A 16,229-nucleotide genomic window follows, 5' to 3' on the forward strand; every position below is an offset into this window, starting at 1 on the left:
TACCTCTTTAAAGGCCCTGTCTCCAGATACAGTCACACTGGGGATTAGCACTTCAATATACGACTTGAGAGGGGACACAACCCAATCCATGGCTCCACAGTGTTATCCAGAAGAGTCCAGCATGACAATGCTGTCTGGAGGCTCACCCCTGTGCCTTCCTCCTGCTCCTTTCCTGTAAAATGTGACCGGGCCAAATGTTGCTCTCCTGGAGAAAACTCTGTTTTAGGTCAATTCAATAGCTCTCGTGTACCTACTATGTGTAAAGGGCCCAAGAGAGACTATTTCAGATCTTGATGGGCCCTTAGAGACTGGCCGGTCAACTGGCCTCGATTCGATCTGTGAGGAGGCTGATGCTCAGAAGGACTGAGCTGACTTTGCGTCTGCCCATGCCCTGCAGATTTAGAAGAGGAAGAGATTCAGCAGAGGTGAAGGCCAGGCCCTCCCCACTTTCTCAAAACACAAACATACACACCAGATTAGGGAAGAGAGAGAGAGGCCACTGTGGGGCCCCATTCAGTAAGGAGTAATGGAAAGAACAATGAATGTGAAATTAGATCTAACTTCATGGCAAACTCCTAATTTGTATTATCTGTGTGAGCTTGGAAAAGTCACATAATCTCTCTAACTAGAGCTTCTTCGGTTGTAAAACAAGAAGTTTGAATTGAAAATGGAAAACGCATAGCACATGTGCTTTCTTTTCCCAAAATGTGCCCAAGGAAGACGTTGCTAATGCATCAAGACACTTTTCCATTGAGCCAGAGCATCTGGGCCCTTAGAATCGTTCTCAGTGCAGCTGGCTTCTTCCTCAGCCAACTACCAACGTTACTGCTGGTTTGGTGTTGGCGTGCAAAACGGAAACCTATCTGCCAGACCCGAACCAGAAAATATCTGAGGCTTCTCTCAGCCTTCCAAAAAGAAATAAGCTATAATCACCAGCATCTGCAGGGTGTTTTGACAAAGAGAAGGAATGAATACTTAACCACTCCCATTCCACACCAAACATACCTAAACTTGTTGACCTTCTAAAGAAGATGTGTCTTTTCTTTGTTTAATTGAATTCATTGGGGTGGAATTGGTTAACAAAATTATGTAGGTTTCAGGTGTATAGTTCTACAGCACATCATCTGTGTATTGTCTTGTGTGTTCACCCCCCCAAGTTGCCATCTTACATCACCATGTATCTTCCCCATAACCTCTTCTACCTCCCCCACCCCACTTTCCCTCTGGCAATCACCATGCTCTTGTCTGTGTCTATGAGTTTTTTTTCTTAATCCCTTCACCTTTTTTACAGGCCTGCAACCTCCCTCCCCTCTGACAGCTGTTGGTCTGTTCTCTATTGATGAGACTGTTTCTATTTTGTTTTGTTTGTTAGGGTTTTTTTTGTTCATTAGAGCTCACATGTGAGATTATATGGTATTTGTCTTTCTCTGGCTGGTGTATTTCACTTAGTGTAATGTTCTCCAGATCCATTCATGCTGTTGCAAAGGGTAAGATTTCCTTCTTTTTATGGCCAAGTAGTATTTCATTGTTCTGAAGAAGATTTTCAAATGCTTATTTTTCAGGACTTGCTTTAGAGCTGATGTGATCTCAGATTAGTCCAATTCTACTTGATACTTTCAAATTTTATTTTAATACAAAACAAGTATCTTCAATTGGTAATTAAAATACTTTGGGCAGCCCTGACCAGCGTGGCTCAGTTGGTTGAGCATATCTTGCAAAGCAAAAGGTTGCCGGTTTGATTCCCAGTCAGGGCCTGGGTTCAACCTGGTGCCCAGTTGGGGGGATGCAAAAGGCAACCCAGTGATGTTTCCTTCACACGTCAGTGTTTCTCTTCCTCTCTTTCTCCCTCCCTTCCCTTCTCTCTAAAAATAAATAAAATAAATTCTTTTAAAAAATACTTTGGGCAAAAATACTACCTTGATGTGGTCCACCACCTGGTTCGCTTGGGCCTGCATGACTATTAGAAGCTGCTGTGGAAGCGTAACAGCCCCTCAGGCCCTTTCTCATCTCCAGCCTCACCCAGCTCCAACACATCCACCCACACTCTCCGCCAGGCGAGTCTGTCATCGCCATGACTCAGATCTCAGCCTCCAACTCAGTAATCTTCAACGACTGTCTCCTGTCTTAGGTGAAGCTCTAGCCTTTCATCCACCCACCTGCTCCCCACGCCACCTCAGCTGCCACCACCAGCTTCCCCTGGGTCAGCGCCACCTTCCAGGTCTGAAGTTTTCTCCACTTTCCATCTACCCTTTTGGGGTGTATCCCCATTTCCCATCCCAACCTGTAGAAATTTCATCCATCCTTCAATTTCCATATTATTTGAAGTTTTTGCTTTTTCTTCCCAAGTAAACTTTCCTGGACTCCTCCGCCCCCGGACATAATATCTCCCCCATTTTACACTCTCCCCCAGGTAAGGAAACACTGTGGTTATACTGAGTCTGGGGCCAACTGAGTGAGAATAACTGGCCACAAACATAACCTTGCTCCTTCCCCCACTTCGGACCAAGAAACTCACCTAATACTCCCCGCCCTGGGAACCCCCACTCTACTTTTTTATAAAGTAATTTTAACTCGATGTGAAAAGTAGTTAAATGTCCACCAAACAGCACGAGGACATTGAGATCATGAGGGGACTTCAATCCTATGATGACAACCTTAAGGCGGTAATTAGAGAGATAGTAGGATTTCTCAGCCTCTGCTGACATTTCAGGGTGGATATTTCTTTGCTGTGGCTGCTGTCCTGTGCATGGCAGAATGTTTAGCACCATCCCCGGTCTCCACCTTCCAGATGCCTGTGTACCCACACACCCCAACTTGTGACACCCAAAAATACCTGCAGACATTGCCAAGTGTCCCCAGCACTTGCAAAATCACCTCTGACTGGGAACCCTGATACAGAGAGATGGCATCAAAGTGCTGAAACAGGCCTGAACATTAACATTTACTTGAGCTAGATATGTCTGTCTGAAAATGATCAAAAATATGTGTATTGGTCACCTAATTGTGTTGTGACATTGAACATGTAGCCAGCGTAATGCCTTGGGCCTCATAGTGAGCCCACTGCTGCATGAGGTAGAAAGAATGACTTTATTTTTTTTAATATATTTTATTGATTATGCTATTACAGTTGTCCCATTTCCCCCTTCACTCCCCTCCCCCTGTACCCCCTCTCCCACCCACGTTCCCCCCCTTTAGTTCATGTCCATGTGTCATACTTGTGAGTTCTTTAGCTTCTACATTTCCCATACTATTCTTGCCCTCCCCATATCTATTTTCAACCTGTATTCTATGCTATTTATTCTCTATACCTTTTCCCCCTTTCTCCTCCTCCCACCCCTACTGCTAGCCCCCCATGTGCCCTCCATTTCTGTGGTTCTGTTCCTGTTCTAGTTGTTTACTTAGTTTCTTTTGGTTTTGCTTTAGGTGTGGTTGTTAATAATTGTGAGTTTGCTGTCCTTTTACTATACATGTCTTTTCTTTATCTTCTTTTCTTAGATAAGTCCCTTTAGCATTTCATAAAATAAGGGCTTGGTGATGATGAACTCCTTTAATTTGACCTTATCTGAAAAGCACTTTATCTGCCCTTCCATTCTAAATGAGAGTTTTGCTGGATAGAGCAATCTGGGATGTAGGTCCTTGTCTTTCATGACTTGGAATATTTCTTTCCAGCCCCTTCTTGCCTGTAAGGTCTCTTTGGAGAAATCAGCTGACAGTCTGATGGGAACTCCTTTGTAGGTGACTGTCCCCTTATCTCTTGCTGCTTCTAGGATTCTCTCCTTCGTTTTTACCTTGGCTAATGTAATTATGATGTGCCTTGGTGTGTTTCTTCTTGGGTCCAACTTCTTTGGGGCTCTCTGCGCTCCTTGGATTTCTTGCAAGACTGTTCCCTTTGCCAGTTTGGGGAAGTTCTCCTTTATTATTTGTTCAAATAACTTTTCCACTTGTTGGTCCTCCCCTTCTGGTACCCCTATAATTCGGATGTTGGAATGTTTAAAGGTGTCCTCGATGGTCTTAAGCTTTTCTTCGATTTTTTGAATTCTTATTTCATCATGCTCTCCTGCTTGGTTGATTCTATCTTCCTTCTGGTCCACTGTGTTGTTTTGAGACTCCGATTCCTTCCTTTCACAATTGGCTCTCCTCCGTGTGTCTTCCTGCATCCCTTTTATGGTCATCTGCATTTTTTCATGTAATTTGGATCCAAAATCAACCAGTTCCGTGAGCTTCCTGATCACCAGTGTTTTGAACTGTGCATCTGATAGATTGGCTATTTCTTGGTGGCTCAAAAGGATGAGCCTGGGGGACTGATCTGTTCTGCTGGAAACATATCTTATGTCTTTCCCTATCTCTCCTATTTTTTTTTTTCCCGGTCTGGTCGCTCTTGTTATGGTGGGGGGCGGAGCCTTAGATGTTCACCCGGGCTGGGCACCCCAGTAGCTGGATTGTGACGTTATATGTGGGGGCGGGGATGAGAGGGAACAATGGTGGCAGTTCCCTTCTCCTGGGCTCAGACACCTCCTTGCTTGGGATCCTGGGCCGCGAACTCTGCCCTGGTCCACAATCGCTGCCCCACTGATTCCCCCAGCCACAGCTTGCGTATTCAGGGATCACCGCTGCGTTCTTGCACCCCAGATGGCTGTCGTGCTGATTTTGCACCAAATTTCCCCCAACCTCCGCGCACCACCGACCCGCGCCAGCCCCGCGCTCGCCCGGCTCGTCGTCCCCTACCAGTCTGGATGTACGGGTCTACTTCAACTTCTTGGCTGTCCGACTTCTATTCAGATAAATCCTCTGACAGTTCTGAGTGAAATTATGCCTGTAAATTATTGTTGTTCTATTCTTGGTTGTGGGAGGAGGTACAGTGCATCCACCTATTCCTCCATCTTGCCGGAAGTCCGAAAGAATGACTTTAAGAAACCAGAATTTTTCCTGCCGAGACTAGAACATCCCGGACCCCAGATGTTAAGGAAGCCCTGCAGAGTTGAGGACCAAGGGAGCTACAGATGCTGAAGCCTTTTGTGCTGAGAGCTGCCTCATTTTTCTAGAGGCAAATGTTCTGAATTTTCAGCTCCCACACCAGTCAGCCTCCTAGGAGTCTGGAGCTCAGAATCTGCATCTTCTCCCTCAATCCGCTCCTCCCATATTACTCCACTTCTCAGCCCCAACAGCACAGGTGACCCAGAACCAGAGTGGAACCAATCCATCCACTAATAGGTCTCAGCACAGGAGGAGATGTCATAGACTTCGCCTCCTTAATATGCATGTGGTACTAAGGCCCCACCCAACTCAAGTCCAGGAACCAAAGGGGCCCTGAAATTAGTAGAGCATGTGTTTTCCATAATGACCAGTAGGTGTCACTGTATTGCAACTAAAGACATTTTTGCTGGGAGCCAGGAAACGGTGCCTGGCAGACTTGCCACTTAATTCATTTCTAAAGTAGCTTCACTACCATTTTGACAAGAACACATCTAGAACAACATGGTCCACAGCAGTTTCTCTTTCTTCAGTGCTTAGGATCCTAGCCATGCCAGCGGGCCAATAAATGGTTTTAGCGTTCTACTGATTTATAGGGATATTATGAGTTAGAACTACATCAAACTTTGACATTTAAATTCAAAAGTGAGCACTGCATATTGATCTCCTTGCTTTCCAATGACTTTGTGCAATTAAAAATGTTTTTTGGCACCCACACACTGAAGCTCTAGAGGCTATTTCTGACCAGCTGACAGTTTTAAAAACAAGAGAGGAACTGGATGCTTTTTAATAGCTCTTAAAATGCTGAGGTCTACCGAGTCTGGGGCTACGGCCAGATGATAGCTACATCATAACCTTTCCTCTTTCCTCATTTCTCAAAAAGAAGATTTTTCTCATAGATCTATACTCAAAAGCCCAATATTCAGCTTGGTTCTGTCTCTTCCATTGAAAGTGTGAGATGTTAAAGAAATTCAGGAGGAGTCCTTTGCCTAAATTGCACACAAAGTTGAGAAGGAGGTAGATTTGAGCAGGGGGTACTATGTGCTTTTTGCATAAATGGCTCCCTTGAAGAATGCACAGAACAAGCCAAGGTGGGAAATAAGCCTTTACCCAGCAGTCAACAGATGTGCACTCAAGCCCCAATAGCTTATGTATCTTGAGCCACTGTGACCCTTTCGTTTCTTTGTGCAGGGGGGACAGAGAAACGGAAATCAATTAGCCTGCTTTCCACCTACGGAATGCTCAAGACGGGCTTCTAAATATAAAACAGAACTACTTTGTGCTTCAGTCCATGAGTCATGCTGTTATTTCCACGGCTCTGTTACCTCCTTCCGCCTTGCACCCAAAAATCTCAGATGCTGGAGAATTTGGAAAACTCTGCCACGCATCAGAAGAGACCTCAAAATCCAGTGCTTTCTTCCCCCATAGATGGAACCCAAACTCATGTTCTTCCTCCAATTTCAGACCAGCTCCCAGGCCACTTTAGCAACATTAATTCAGTGGAAATTGGGGAGAGGGAGTTTTAACTGTTTTGTTGACCAAGTTTTGACAGTCACTCCTTAACAAATCATTCTTTTATAAACTTGAGACTTTCCTTTTGTTCACTTTTAAAATGACAATTTTTAGAATGACAAGTTGGACTCCTTTGGGAATCATTCCCAGTCTATCATGGTCAACTGTGTGTGGGGGGAGACAAAAACAAAAACAAACAAAAACACCCACCCAGTATTCACCATTGCTTCTCTGCGCTTCCAGGATCCCAGAAGTTAGGCAGGGATGTGCCACTAGTTCGGACCAGCGCAGCGTGGCAGGTATCACTTCCAGGCTGAGAAGGAGAAAAGGCCCTCTGCCTTCCTCTGGGTTCTTCCTCCCCTTGCTCGGCAGCCAGGACCAACCCTGAACGTTCCAGATGGTGCAGCTTCAAGGCCATAGCATTTGTCAGGCTGGGTCCCCGAGGGACTATGTGGAACAGACCCTTATAGCCATGTGATGGAAATAAGAAGTCACCTTTGTGCCAAGAAGCCACTGAGATTTGGGGTTAGCGTGTTTTCAGCATAACTCACACTATCCTGACTAACATAAACCATATTCGGGCACAGTTCTACGGGCCCAAAGTCTGTTTGAATTGAAATAGATAAGTGATAAACTACTTAAAATTATTCTCGAGTGACTCAAAGCAAAATGTGCTCTTGCAGGCTCTTAAAACTATAGCCCTAATAGTTCACACATAGGACATTTGGCTTCAAGGCAGAGTGATCAGTTATATAAGCAGTTCATTACTCTGTAAGGAGTTCAGAGTAGCGGTGTCCTATTTAATCCGACCAAACCCTGTGCCTTCACTGTGAGGTGGGAGTGGGAAGGTGATCACACTGGCGTCGTCACTTCATCTCTTCAAACAACAAAAATCGTAAGAGACAAAGTAATTTCAATCCAACACACTTTATTCTCATTTTTAACTCTTTTTCTTAGTTTTCAGTGATCAAGTATTCAAGATGTTGTAAACCAAGCTTGATTAGTACATTGACAATAGATTTCATTAAACACAAGGAAATTATACATCTTTTCAATTACCTAAGAGGTCACCAAATAAATACTCCTTTTAAAATTCACAAAATCAAATTTCTATAGGCACCAACTCAAAACAGCCTTTCTTCACAAGCATACACACCCCTACACACAAACACACACACACGCTGAACACACACTCCACTAGGATCCTAACGCCAGCTGGCCTGACACAGTGTTACATTTCCTTCAACTAAAGAAGTAGAGGCTGACCTGCCTGTTTCATGCTTCTCATTGATATTCGGGGTTAGGAGTAGAGGTATATATTTTAAGAAAAATGCCCACAATAAAATCTTACCAATTATTCTTCTTTTTCTTTTCTAGATACAAACTTTAAACTTCTTTTGCTCACCCCTTTGGTTTAACAGTCCCTGCTATTACATTAGTTTTCATTTTTAATGATATCTTCTCCTTGGATTTTAACATGTAATAGTAGAATACCAGAAAAAGACAACACCTTCAAAACCCCAGTATTAAAAACACCTTGCATTGGGTGTACATTTTTGGAGAAGAAATAAGAAAAGATCACCTGAAATATTTCCCCCTCTCTGAAATTATTTCTAGCATTTGATTATTCTTGCTAAAATAAATATCAAAACACTTGAGTTCTTTATAGAAAAAAGGATTCCCCCCTTACACGCTTCATTTTTGCAATGTCATGTTCATGGGGTTAACTGTAGTAATGAGAGTAATGAGCGCTTGTTTCCAGGAAGTTCTCTAGATTTCCAAAAGCAAAGCACATGCAGTCCCTTACCAGTGAAATACTGTGGATTCAGTGGCGTGTTTTTTGGGTGAGCATGCTTCATCAAACACTTCTAGCACCAAGGCATTTTTTTTAATGTTGCAAAAGCAAATACCCAGGGAGGGTTTTCCTCCTATTTGACCCTTCCCAGGGCTGAGAGAAATTGAGGTGCTTAAAATAACCTCTTCAAACATACACAGATTTGATACCAATGTAGCAAGAAATCTGGGATGGATACAGCCAGCAGCATCCTGAAAGATGAAGAAAGAAGACAGAACAGATAAAGTGCTCAAGGCCACTAACTTTGTGGGTCAGCCATGGCGCTCCCTTGGCCACTATGAAAGAGAAAATGCAAACGTGTAAAGGCTGACTACTGGCCTGCATACCAGAGAATCAGCAAGCCTGCAGTGCAGGCAGTTCCAGGCTTATACAGTCGTGCGATGTCTATCAGCTTCCTAGAATACTCAATATGCACCAATACATCAATAGTTATGATCACGTTTCTGGGCCATTTAGGGTGTCTTACCTACACACAAAATCACGAAGTAGAACAGGCTACCATCCTGGGCCTGGGCTCTCCTACAGTCCCTGCCACACAAGAGAATTTCCACCAAATGCTCGGGTTATTCCAACTATGAAGCTTCTCTTCGGCGCACCTGTGGTTGCACCTATGGTTGATACATAACCGGCTCCAAAAAGAAAGGTTCTTGATCCAAGCCCACCAAGGAATGCAAGCTGAGACTGCTGACTGAGGAAGGATTTTCTTGGTGGGTGGTGGGAATGGGGGGCCGCCGTTACCTCGGCCAGGTAACTCCCCTCTCTGACGGCTGACATTTCCCAGTGCGCGCTCCCAGCTGTTACCACAGCTACTAACGGTCACCGCTGTGGTCTGGGGTGTTACATGTAACGTGTTGTATATGTTCGCTTAACATGTAACACTATAAATATATATTCATTTAAAACTTTTATTAGGAAACTTAAACCAATTTTCACCAAACACTGATGGAAATGTTAACATTGTGAAGGGGAGGAGGGATGGAAAACCATGAAATCACAAAGCTCAGATTCAATAAATCTGAACCCCCTTTCCTCATATTTCATTTCAGAAACTCGACTGAGACTCACCATTACCACCAACATGGGGTTTGTTCTATACTAAGTACACACTATAAATAAACACTTGAGGTATGTTATGACAAAAAGTTTTGACCATAACACTTAGCTAAATAAATGTAAATTTACCTTCCAGACCTAAACCTTACATCTTAATGTTTCCTACAGATTTTTTCTATTTTACATAAAGAAATAAGAACTTCTCTACTCCTCAGAAACAGTAGCGCATCAAAAGCTGAAGTGATCTACCTCGCTGTCTTCTAGTCACATCTTATCTCTGTTCACCAGAACTAGCATCTGCAGAGTGAAGGTGAGCCCCTGAGAGGGAGAGACCACGTCCGAGCCCTGGCCAGCCTGCTCCATGGTCCTCGACGCATCACTGTCCCTCTCAGAGCCTCAGCTTTCACCATCTGTTTTAAAAACAATAAAAACAAAAGAACCAAACATAAATAGTTCTCTTTCAAAGTTATTAAGAAGATTAAAATGAACAATATATATTAAGTGCTTGACAAAATGCTCTGCAAATAGTCAGCTAATTTGTGTCCTCTCTGCCCCTCCCTTCTCCCCCCCACTCCCCGCCTTGGTTTTGAAAGACTTGTGACTGTTTTCAGGAATTAAAGCCACCTACAAAGGATCAGGATTTCCTAGTAATGAAAATAGCCAAAGAATGTGCTTCAACCCCCACCCCACCCCTAGGACTTTCTAAATTAATAGGCTACAGTCAAGGATATTATATTTGCATATTAAAGCCAAATACTATATTAATCTACATAGTTTATTAAGAAATAAGATGACCTTTTCCAAAACAAGGAATTATAAGTCTAAGCTCATGGAAAGTGGCAATTAAAGTTATAATAGGCGCTGTGCCCATAAAGTAACATAACCAATTTATTAAGAAGCATTTAAGAACCTCATACACACAATTAAAGGGTGTCATCTATGAAATAATCACTTTAGTTGACTACGTAATATTCCAGTGATGCTCCCGGAGCCCAAAGCATTTTGGGGACAACTCTTACTTGGTATATATTCCACAACTTCTACTACTTATTCCGCACATACCAATAACACATTAATGATACACCTGCTATTTATAAGCACCAGATACTTGAGGAAGTACGATACTGACATTGTGATGTACAATTCATGCTGATTTCTTTGCATTCTGGCCTAATCGCCGCAAAGGGTTTCAGAGAGTGGTAGATGGTAATGGGTCAAATGGTGCTCGGAGGTCGTTGACTGCAGAGCCGGGTGACAGTTCATGGTAGAGAAAGGAGGAGGAGCTCTCTAATTATACCTGATGCCTCCCTCATTCCCTATCCTGGAGTTCTGAGGGTGCTCCTTTTCAAAACCACCTACCAAGAAGAGAGAAATTGTAACAGTGTCGGAACATATTATCTTAGCTACAAAAAAAAGTACAATCCCACCAAAATTTTCTTGATGCCATTTCTTAATAATTGGAGAGAAATTAAGAAAACAGTACCTCCCTCCAACCTACCTATCTGTACCTCCAACACAAAAGGAAACTTTCTCTTTGAAAGGCTGAAAGATTTCCCATAGAGGGGAAAAGGGAACCCTCAGGCCCCAAAGTAGACACTGGGTTGGTCAACAATATTTCCTAAAGACCTTCCACATGCACTGTGTTGACCAAAGGTTGATGGACACCAGAGTAACTATAGGCAACAATACCTTAGTCAAACGAGAACGCTAAAAGGGAAGTCCTTGTCACTGAGACCACTGGCTCCAGCCCTTGGAGACATTCTTCAGTCCAAGAGTGGTAACCCTCTCCACAAACTGCATGCAACCGAGAGAACCATTTGACTGGTACCATCCCAGGTAGAGAGGAAAAGAACCCTGCACCCAGGAATAGCCACACAACCCCATGGGGCAGCCATGGGTGGAGGGTGAAAACCTGAATCGTGGGACAGCTGTGTCAATCACATTCCTTCTGTGGAAGAGTGTAGACCAGCCGAGGAAACCATTTCCCGGATTAGCCCTACATAAGCACAGGCTCCTTGGCAGAAATGTTGACACTGGCGTGTGGACCTGACAGTCCCTCCTAAACCTGAGTGGTCATGGTTCTTTTTCTGAGCAGCCAGCTCCCAGGAGTTAACTTGCCATCAGTGCATGGTGCTGTCAGGAGTCATCTGCCTTAAGAACCATGTAGAAAGCATCCTGGGTGGCACCTAAGTCCAAGTGATGCACAGGGAGGTCCTGGAAAGGATCATGGATAATGAACCCAAAAGAAGGAAGGAAGGTCACGGTAGGAAGGAGTCAAAGGGCAGTGTAAAGTTATTCTAACCCTAATGAAACAGGATTCAGGACAATGGACCAGTTTATTTAGTATTTTTCAATCATTACTTAGGATCATATTCTAGGTCCAGCTCCCAGATCTCCCTCCTCCTGTTTTCAAGGCGATTCCCATAGAGCAGGTATAGCTCTCCTGGTTTAGTGACTTAATTTCAGTAACAACCACAGCAATTTTCTCTGCATAAGAAAGAGAACAATACAGATTTGCTAGTGTTTCCAGGCAGATCATGATAATGACAGGGTGGGACTCAATCACACATCTCTGAAATTTCTTTTTCTATTTTCCAACTATATTCCTATTTCCAACTATATCAAGATTACAAATCCTAGCTACTCTTATGTGAGCCCTTATGAGCTAAAAGAATTTCTGCAGCAATTTTTTTTTGGATGAGAAAGCCATGAGTTTCCTTATTATGCATCTCAAATTACAGAGTCTAGTCCTATTGTTTAGCACACTAGTTTTAAATCCCCTTATGAAGGAATACTGGAGTTTATATTCAAGCTATCAGATGATTTAGCAGCCTCCTTAACTACCTTATGAGGGGGGCAGACAGGCCTAAAAGAGAATGTGTTTTATGAAATGAAGTAGGTGTTCCTTTATCACACTATGCATATGGTTCCTCGGAAGCATTTGAAAAATCCTACCTGATTTATAACTCTGCTATGGCTTAAAATGCTATTAACAGTACTTCAAAGAGCTTCCTCTTTTCAAAAACATATCTGCTGTAGTCTCTGAAAGCAAAAGTAGCATGCTGCACTTATTTTCCCAATCAAATTGCATAGTTGAGGCAAATTCATTTGTGCTTTGTAGCAGAACTCACAGTAGATGTTCAGATCTAAAGATTTTGATTTGTAAATGCAAAGCCATGGTCAAGCCCACCTTTGTGTGGAGTGTGCACTCATAAGATGCATCGCCATTACACTTCCGTGATTGTGTTAACCGTGTCCCTTGACCTTACACTTCTTGGAGTATGAGCATGAAATTAACATAGCGGAAATGGTAGCAAGTGTACCTAAACTCCTTCTTGGAGAGAATCGGGAGAAAGGCTCTCAGTCTTGTTGAGGTATCCAGCCCTCATTCAATAGTGGCTGTGTTCACTGAGCTTTGTTGGTTTGAGGATTGTGTCTTTAGAGGTTAAAAAAGGAAAGAAAGAGGAAAAGGCACGGGTGTTTCTCAAGTCGCCAGTATTCAACTCAACCAACAAAACTAAAGTCTTCCATGTTCAAGTTTCAGGAGGGAGGCTACACGGCGGCAGGGCTCTCTTCCGGCCCCGGGTCTGGGGAAGAACTTATTGCTTCTGGGAAGGGCCCCGGATAGGTCTGTGCTGTGAATTGGATCCCTTTCTGCAGACAAGTCTCTTCCTGGAATTCTCCCTGGGTGCTGAAAGCAGGACAAGATCTAGTCCGGGCGTGCTTATCGGCACCGTCGGGGTGGCCCACAATCTCGCTCACAGTGCCCAGAGGGAATTCTCTCCACCTTTGCCTCTGCAGTGCCTCCTCCTTGTATTTAATGGAGTACCAGGCCAGAAAAATAAAAATAAAGCCAACAAACTTGAGGCCGGCAGCCAAACCAAAGTAGACAAAACGAAATGACGTCACATTGTACTCCCAGCAAGAGCCTTGCACTCCACATTCCTGTTGCCAGAGCATGCAGGTGGTGTCGATAACTGCTCCAAAATAAATTGGAGTAGGAATGTATGCTACAGGTGTAGAGGGGGAAAAAAGAGGAAAAATAGTTAGCACATCTGATAAGAGAAAACACATTTGTAAGTTAGCAAGGTGTTTTGTATGCTCTGAATACAATAGAGGGGAGGAGTTTTCTTGTGTCATTTGATTTTTTTAAACTTGTCGCATGTTGTCATACTATATTTATTATAAAATGTTCAGTAAATTGCGGATACTTTAAATCTTTCAGTTTGCAATTCACTCAGAATGTGTTATTGATTTTTAGGATCATAAAAATATCTACTGCTAAAAAATGCAATTCAGGAAACCTTTTAAACTTAAAAATCAGATTTTTGTCATTAACTATTCAAGAGGCTATACCAGAAGCCTTTATGATCCACTAAAATTCAGTACACTGAGTTCCTGTGGGTTCTAGTATTGGATGAGGAAAGCGTTGTCTCTTATAAGTCAGAAATCATGCTAAATGGCAACTTTATAAAGGCACTTGGGGTACAGAAATAATTCAGGCATAAAATTCATTTTTAAAGCTTAGGAAACAGCTCTGATGAGTAGTAGCAACTTCATTTTTGGGCCACGTGATAGACATTTCTTGAATCCCATAAGAAAATCTACCCAAGTAAACTTCCTTCAGCATGTCATTCCCCTTTGCCAAAATGAGTCCCTACCCCCTATTTGTTCACCTTGCATTTGAATATCCTACCCCTCTTTTAAATTCCTTACTCACTCAGATGCCACTATATTCCCATTGCATTTTGTATAAACTTCCCTTTTTTCAATGATCGTACTGTTTGCATATCTGCCACCCATAAGTGCCTCAATGGCAAGGGCCATTCCTTTTAATCTTTGCCTCCCAAGGACCAAGAGGACAGCCCATGGACCCTCAGTAAGAGTTTATAGAAGGAAGTAATGGGAGGGCAGGAAAGAGGAAGGAAGGAAGGAAGGAAGGGAGGAAGGGAGGAAGGAAGGAAGGAAGGAAGGAAGGAAGGAAGGAAGGAAAGGAGAGAGGGAGGGAGGGAGGGAGGGAGAACAGGTGAGCTAATAGCCCAGGTGGCTGTGGATGATACATTTTTAACTAGGATGCATTCATTTAAAAGGGAACATGTTCACTATAATTAACATTTAGCACTTTTTAAATCTTTAAAAGCCTCCTTTTGCTTTGGAATTTGGAGAAATAGAAAATGGTGTGTTGAACTGTACTTTTTTACAATCCATAGAACTTAAGGTAGCATTAAATAATAAGTGCTTGAAATGTTCGCCCTCCTGATGTTATAGTTTCTGTGTGTTAACCCACCTTTACCTCCACATCCACATGAAATCAGCCCGACTCCAGGGCATCAGAGACAGGCCAGCAAAAAATGAGGAACTATTTTTTCTTTCCTATTCAACTACTTCTTTGCCCAACAAATTTTCTTCTTTGAAAATAACTTTTTAGTTTTCAAGAGAAGTATAAGGCATACTTCATAACTGTATTAAAGTATGTCAGAATTTCCTTACCCAGCATGCTTTGAAAAAATGGTACTTTTAATGTCTCGTTGGTACCAAAACAGATAAGCTATGCATTCAGTATACCAGAAGTCTCTGAGGCTCACTGGAACGTGAGCCTCGGCTCAGTCTCCGGCCATCAACCACAACATAGGCCAAACCGAAAATTCCAGAGATGATTAAGGTTTCAAAGGGTCAGATGATACCATTTTAAAATGTTTTACCTTTCAAAACAAATAAAAAATTTGAATCAGAGAACTTTTTTTTTGTCCTGTAAACAATGATACTGATTACTGTGGGAAATAACAGCTGTGAAAAATCAGACTGCCACTTAGGAAAGAAAAATATGCCTGATGGTAAGGAAGTCAATTAAAAATACATTGAAATTGATCAAGAGAATGGACTACTACTTCACAGGCTACTTCCCATGCATTGTTACAAGACATCAGAGGGTGCTGCAGTGTTTGTAAAAATCAGAATGATATTCTTCATGCCCAGTGAGCTCTGACACAGCACTAAAGAGCTTCTCTTGTTAATAAGTAAAGGGCAATCAATTTGGACAGCTCCCTTTTTTCTTTTTAGAATATTTTATTTCTTTTTCTCAGAAAACTTGATAGGCACACTCTTTGCCCAATCCAATAAAATTACTGGAAAGAAGATACTGACATTTTCACAAATAAAATGAGCACCACTCCCTGTCACTTTCAAGTCAAAAAGGCATAAAGGAACAAAAACGCCAACATCATAAGTTCAGCATGATTGCTTGGGCCAATACTTCTTACTGCAGAAAATTCTCTGGGGAATTTAGCCCAAGTTTATGTTCACAGTGAAAAAGAAACTGACCTCAAGTCGCTTTTGTTTTGTTTCATCATATGACAGAACTAGTCAGCTCTTAGTCCAAATCAGAAAATGAGGAAGCTGTGCCCTTACCACTGGCCTGTCAAACCCTCCCTGCTACAATGGTGATGACTGACTGACTTGCCGTTTTTAAAGGACAGTGAGAATTTGCCATCTGCAAAGAGGAACTAAGAGGCACATTTGAAAATTGAGGGACATACCAAGCGTTCGCAATAAAACGAATTGCATTCCCAGAGCAAAAGGTCTCTCCTCATCTTCTACGGACCTGAGGGGAAGGGAAAGAGAGAAATGTTTTAAAACTGTGGCCTTGAGAAAACGACTGTCAAGTTAACCCTGCTTAAAGAGATGCTAGGCCCAAGTATTTAATTTGCTAGAATTTATTAACAATAGCCAAGCAAGAGTGCTGATGGCTAAACCAGTGAATACCACATTCTCAAGGAAGACACCAAGGCAACTCCAATTTACTCTAATTGTTTCCATTTAAATGCTGATGGAAGAAAGG

The 16,229-nt window shown here is 42.7% G+C and overlaps 1 protein-coding gene across 2 annotated transcripts in view; it reads right to left on the minus strand.

The window, feature by feature from the left end:
• Nucleotides 1-7,391: 7,391 nt before the first annotated feature.
• SLCO5A1 (solute carrier organic anion transporter family member 5A1) overlaps nt 7,392-16,229 on the minus strand; it is a 120,579-nt gene continuing 111,741 nt past the window's right edge. For both annotated transcript variants that reach the window (XM_028533856.2, XM_036031202.1), the window contains 2 exons: nt 15,928-15,992; nt 7,392-13,401 (listed from right to left, as the gene is read on the minus strand). In XM_028533856.2, the coding sequence (XP_028389657.1) occupies nt 12,944-13,401; nt 15,928-15,992 (523 nt within the window). In that variant the 3' untranslated portion in view covers nt 7,392-12,943. The remainder of the gene's footprint in view (nt 13,402-15,927; nt 15,993-16,229) is intronic.

The sequence above is a fragment of the Phyllostomus discolor genome, chromosome 7 (genome assembly GCF_004126475.2).
Source record: "Phyllostomus discolor isolate MPI-MPIP mPhyDis1 chromosome 7, mPhyDis1.pri.v3, whole genome shotgun sequence".
NCBI lineage: Eukaryota > Metazoa > Chordata > Mammalia > Chiroptera > Phyllostomidae > Phyllostomus > Phyllostomus discolor.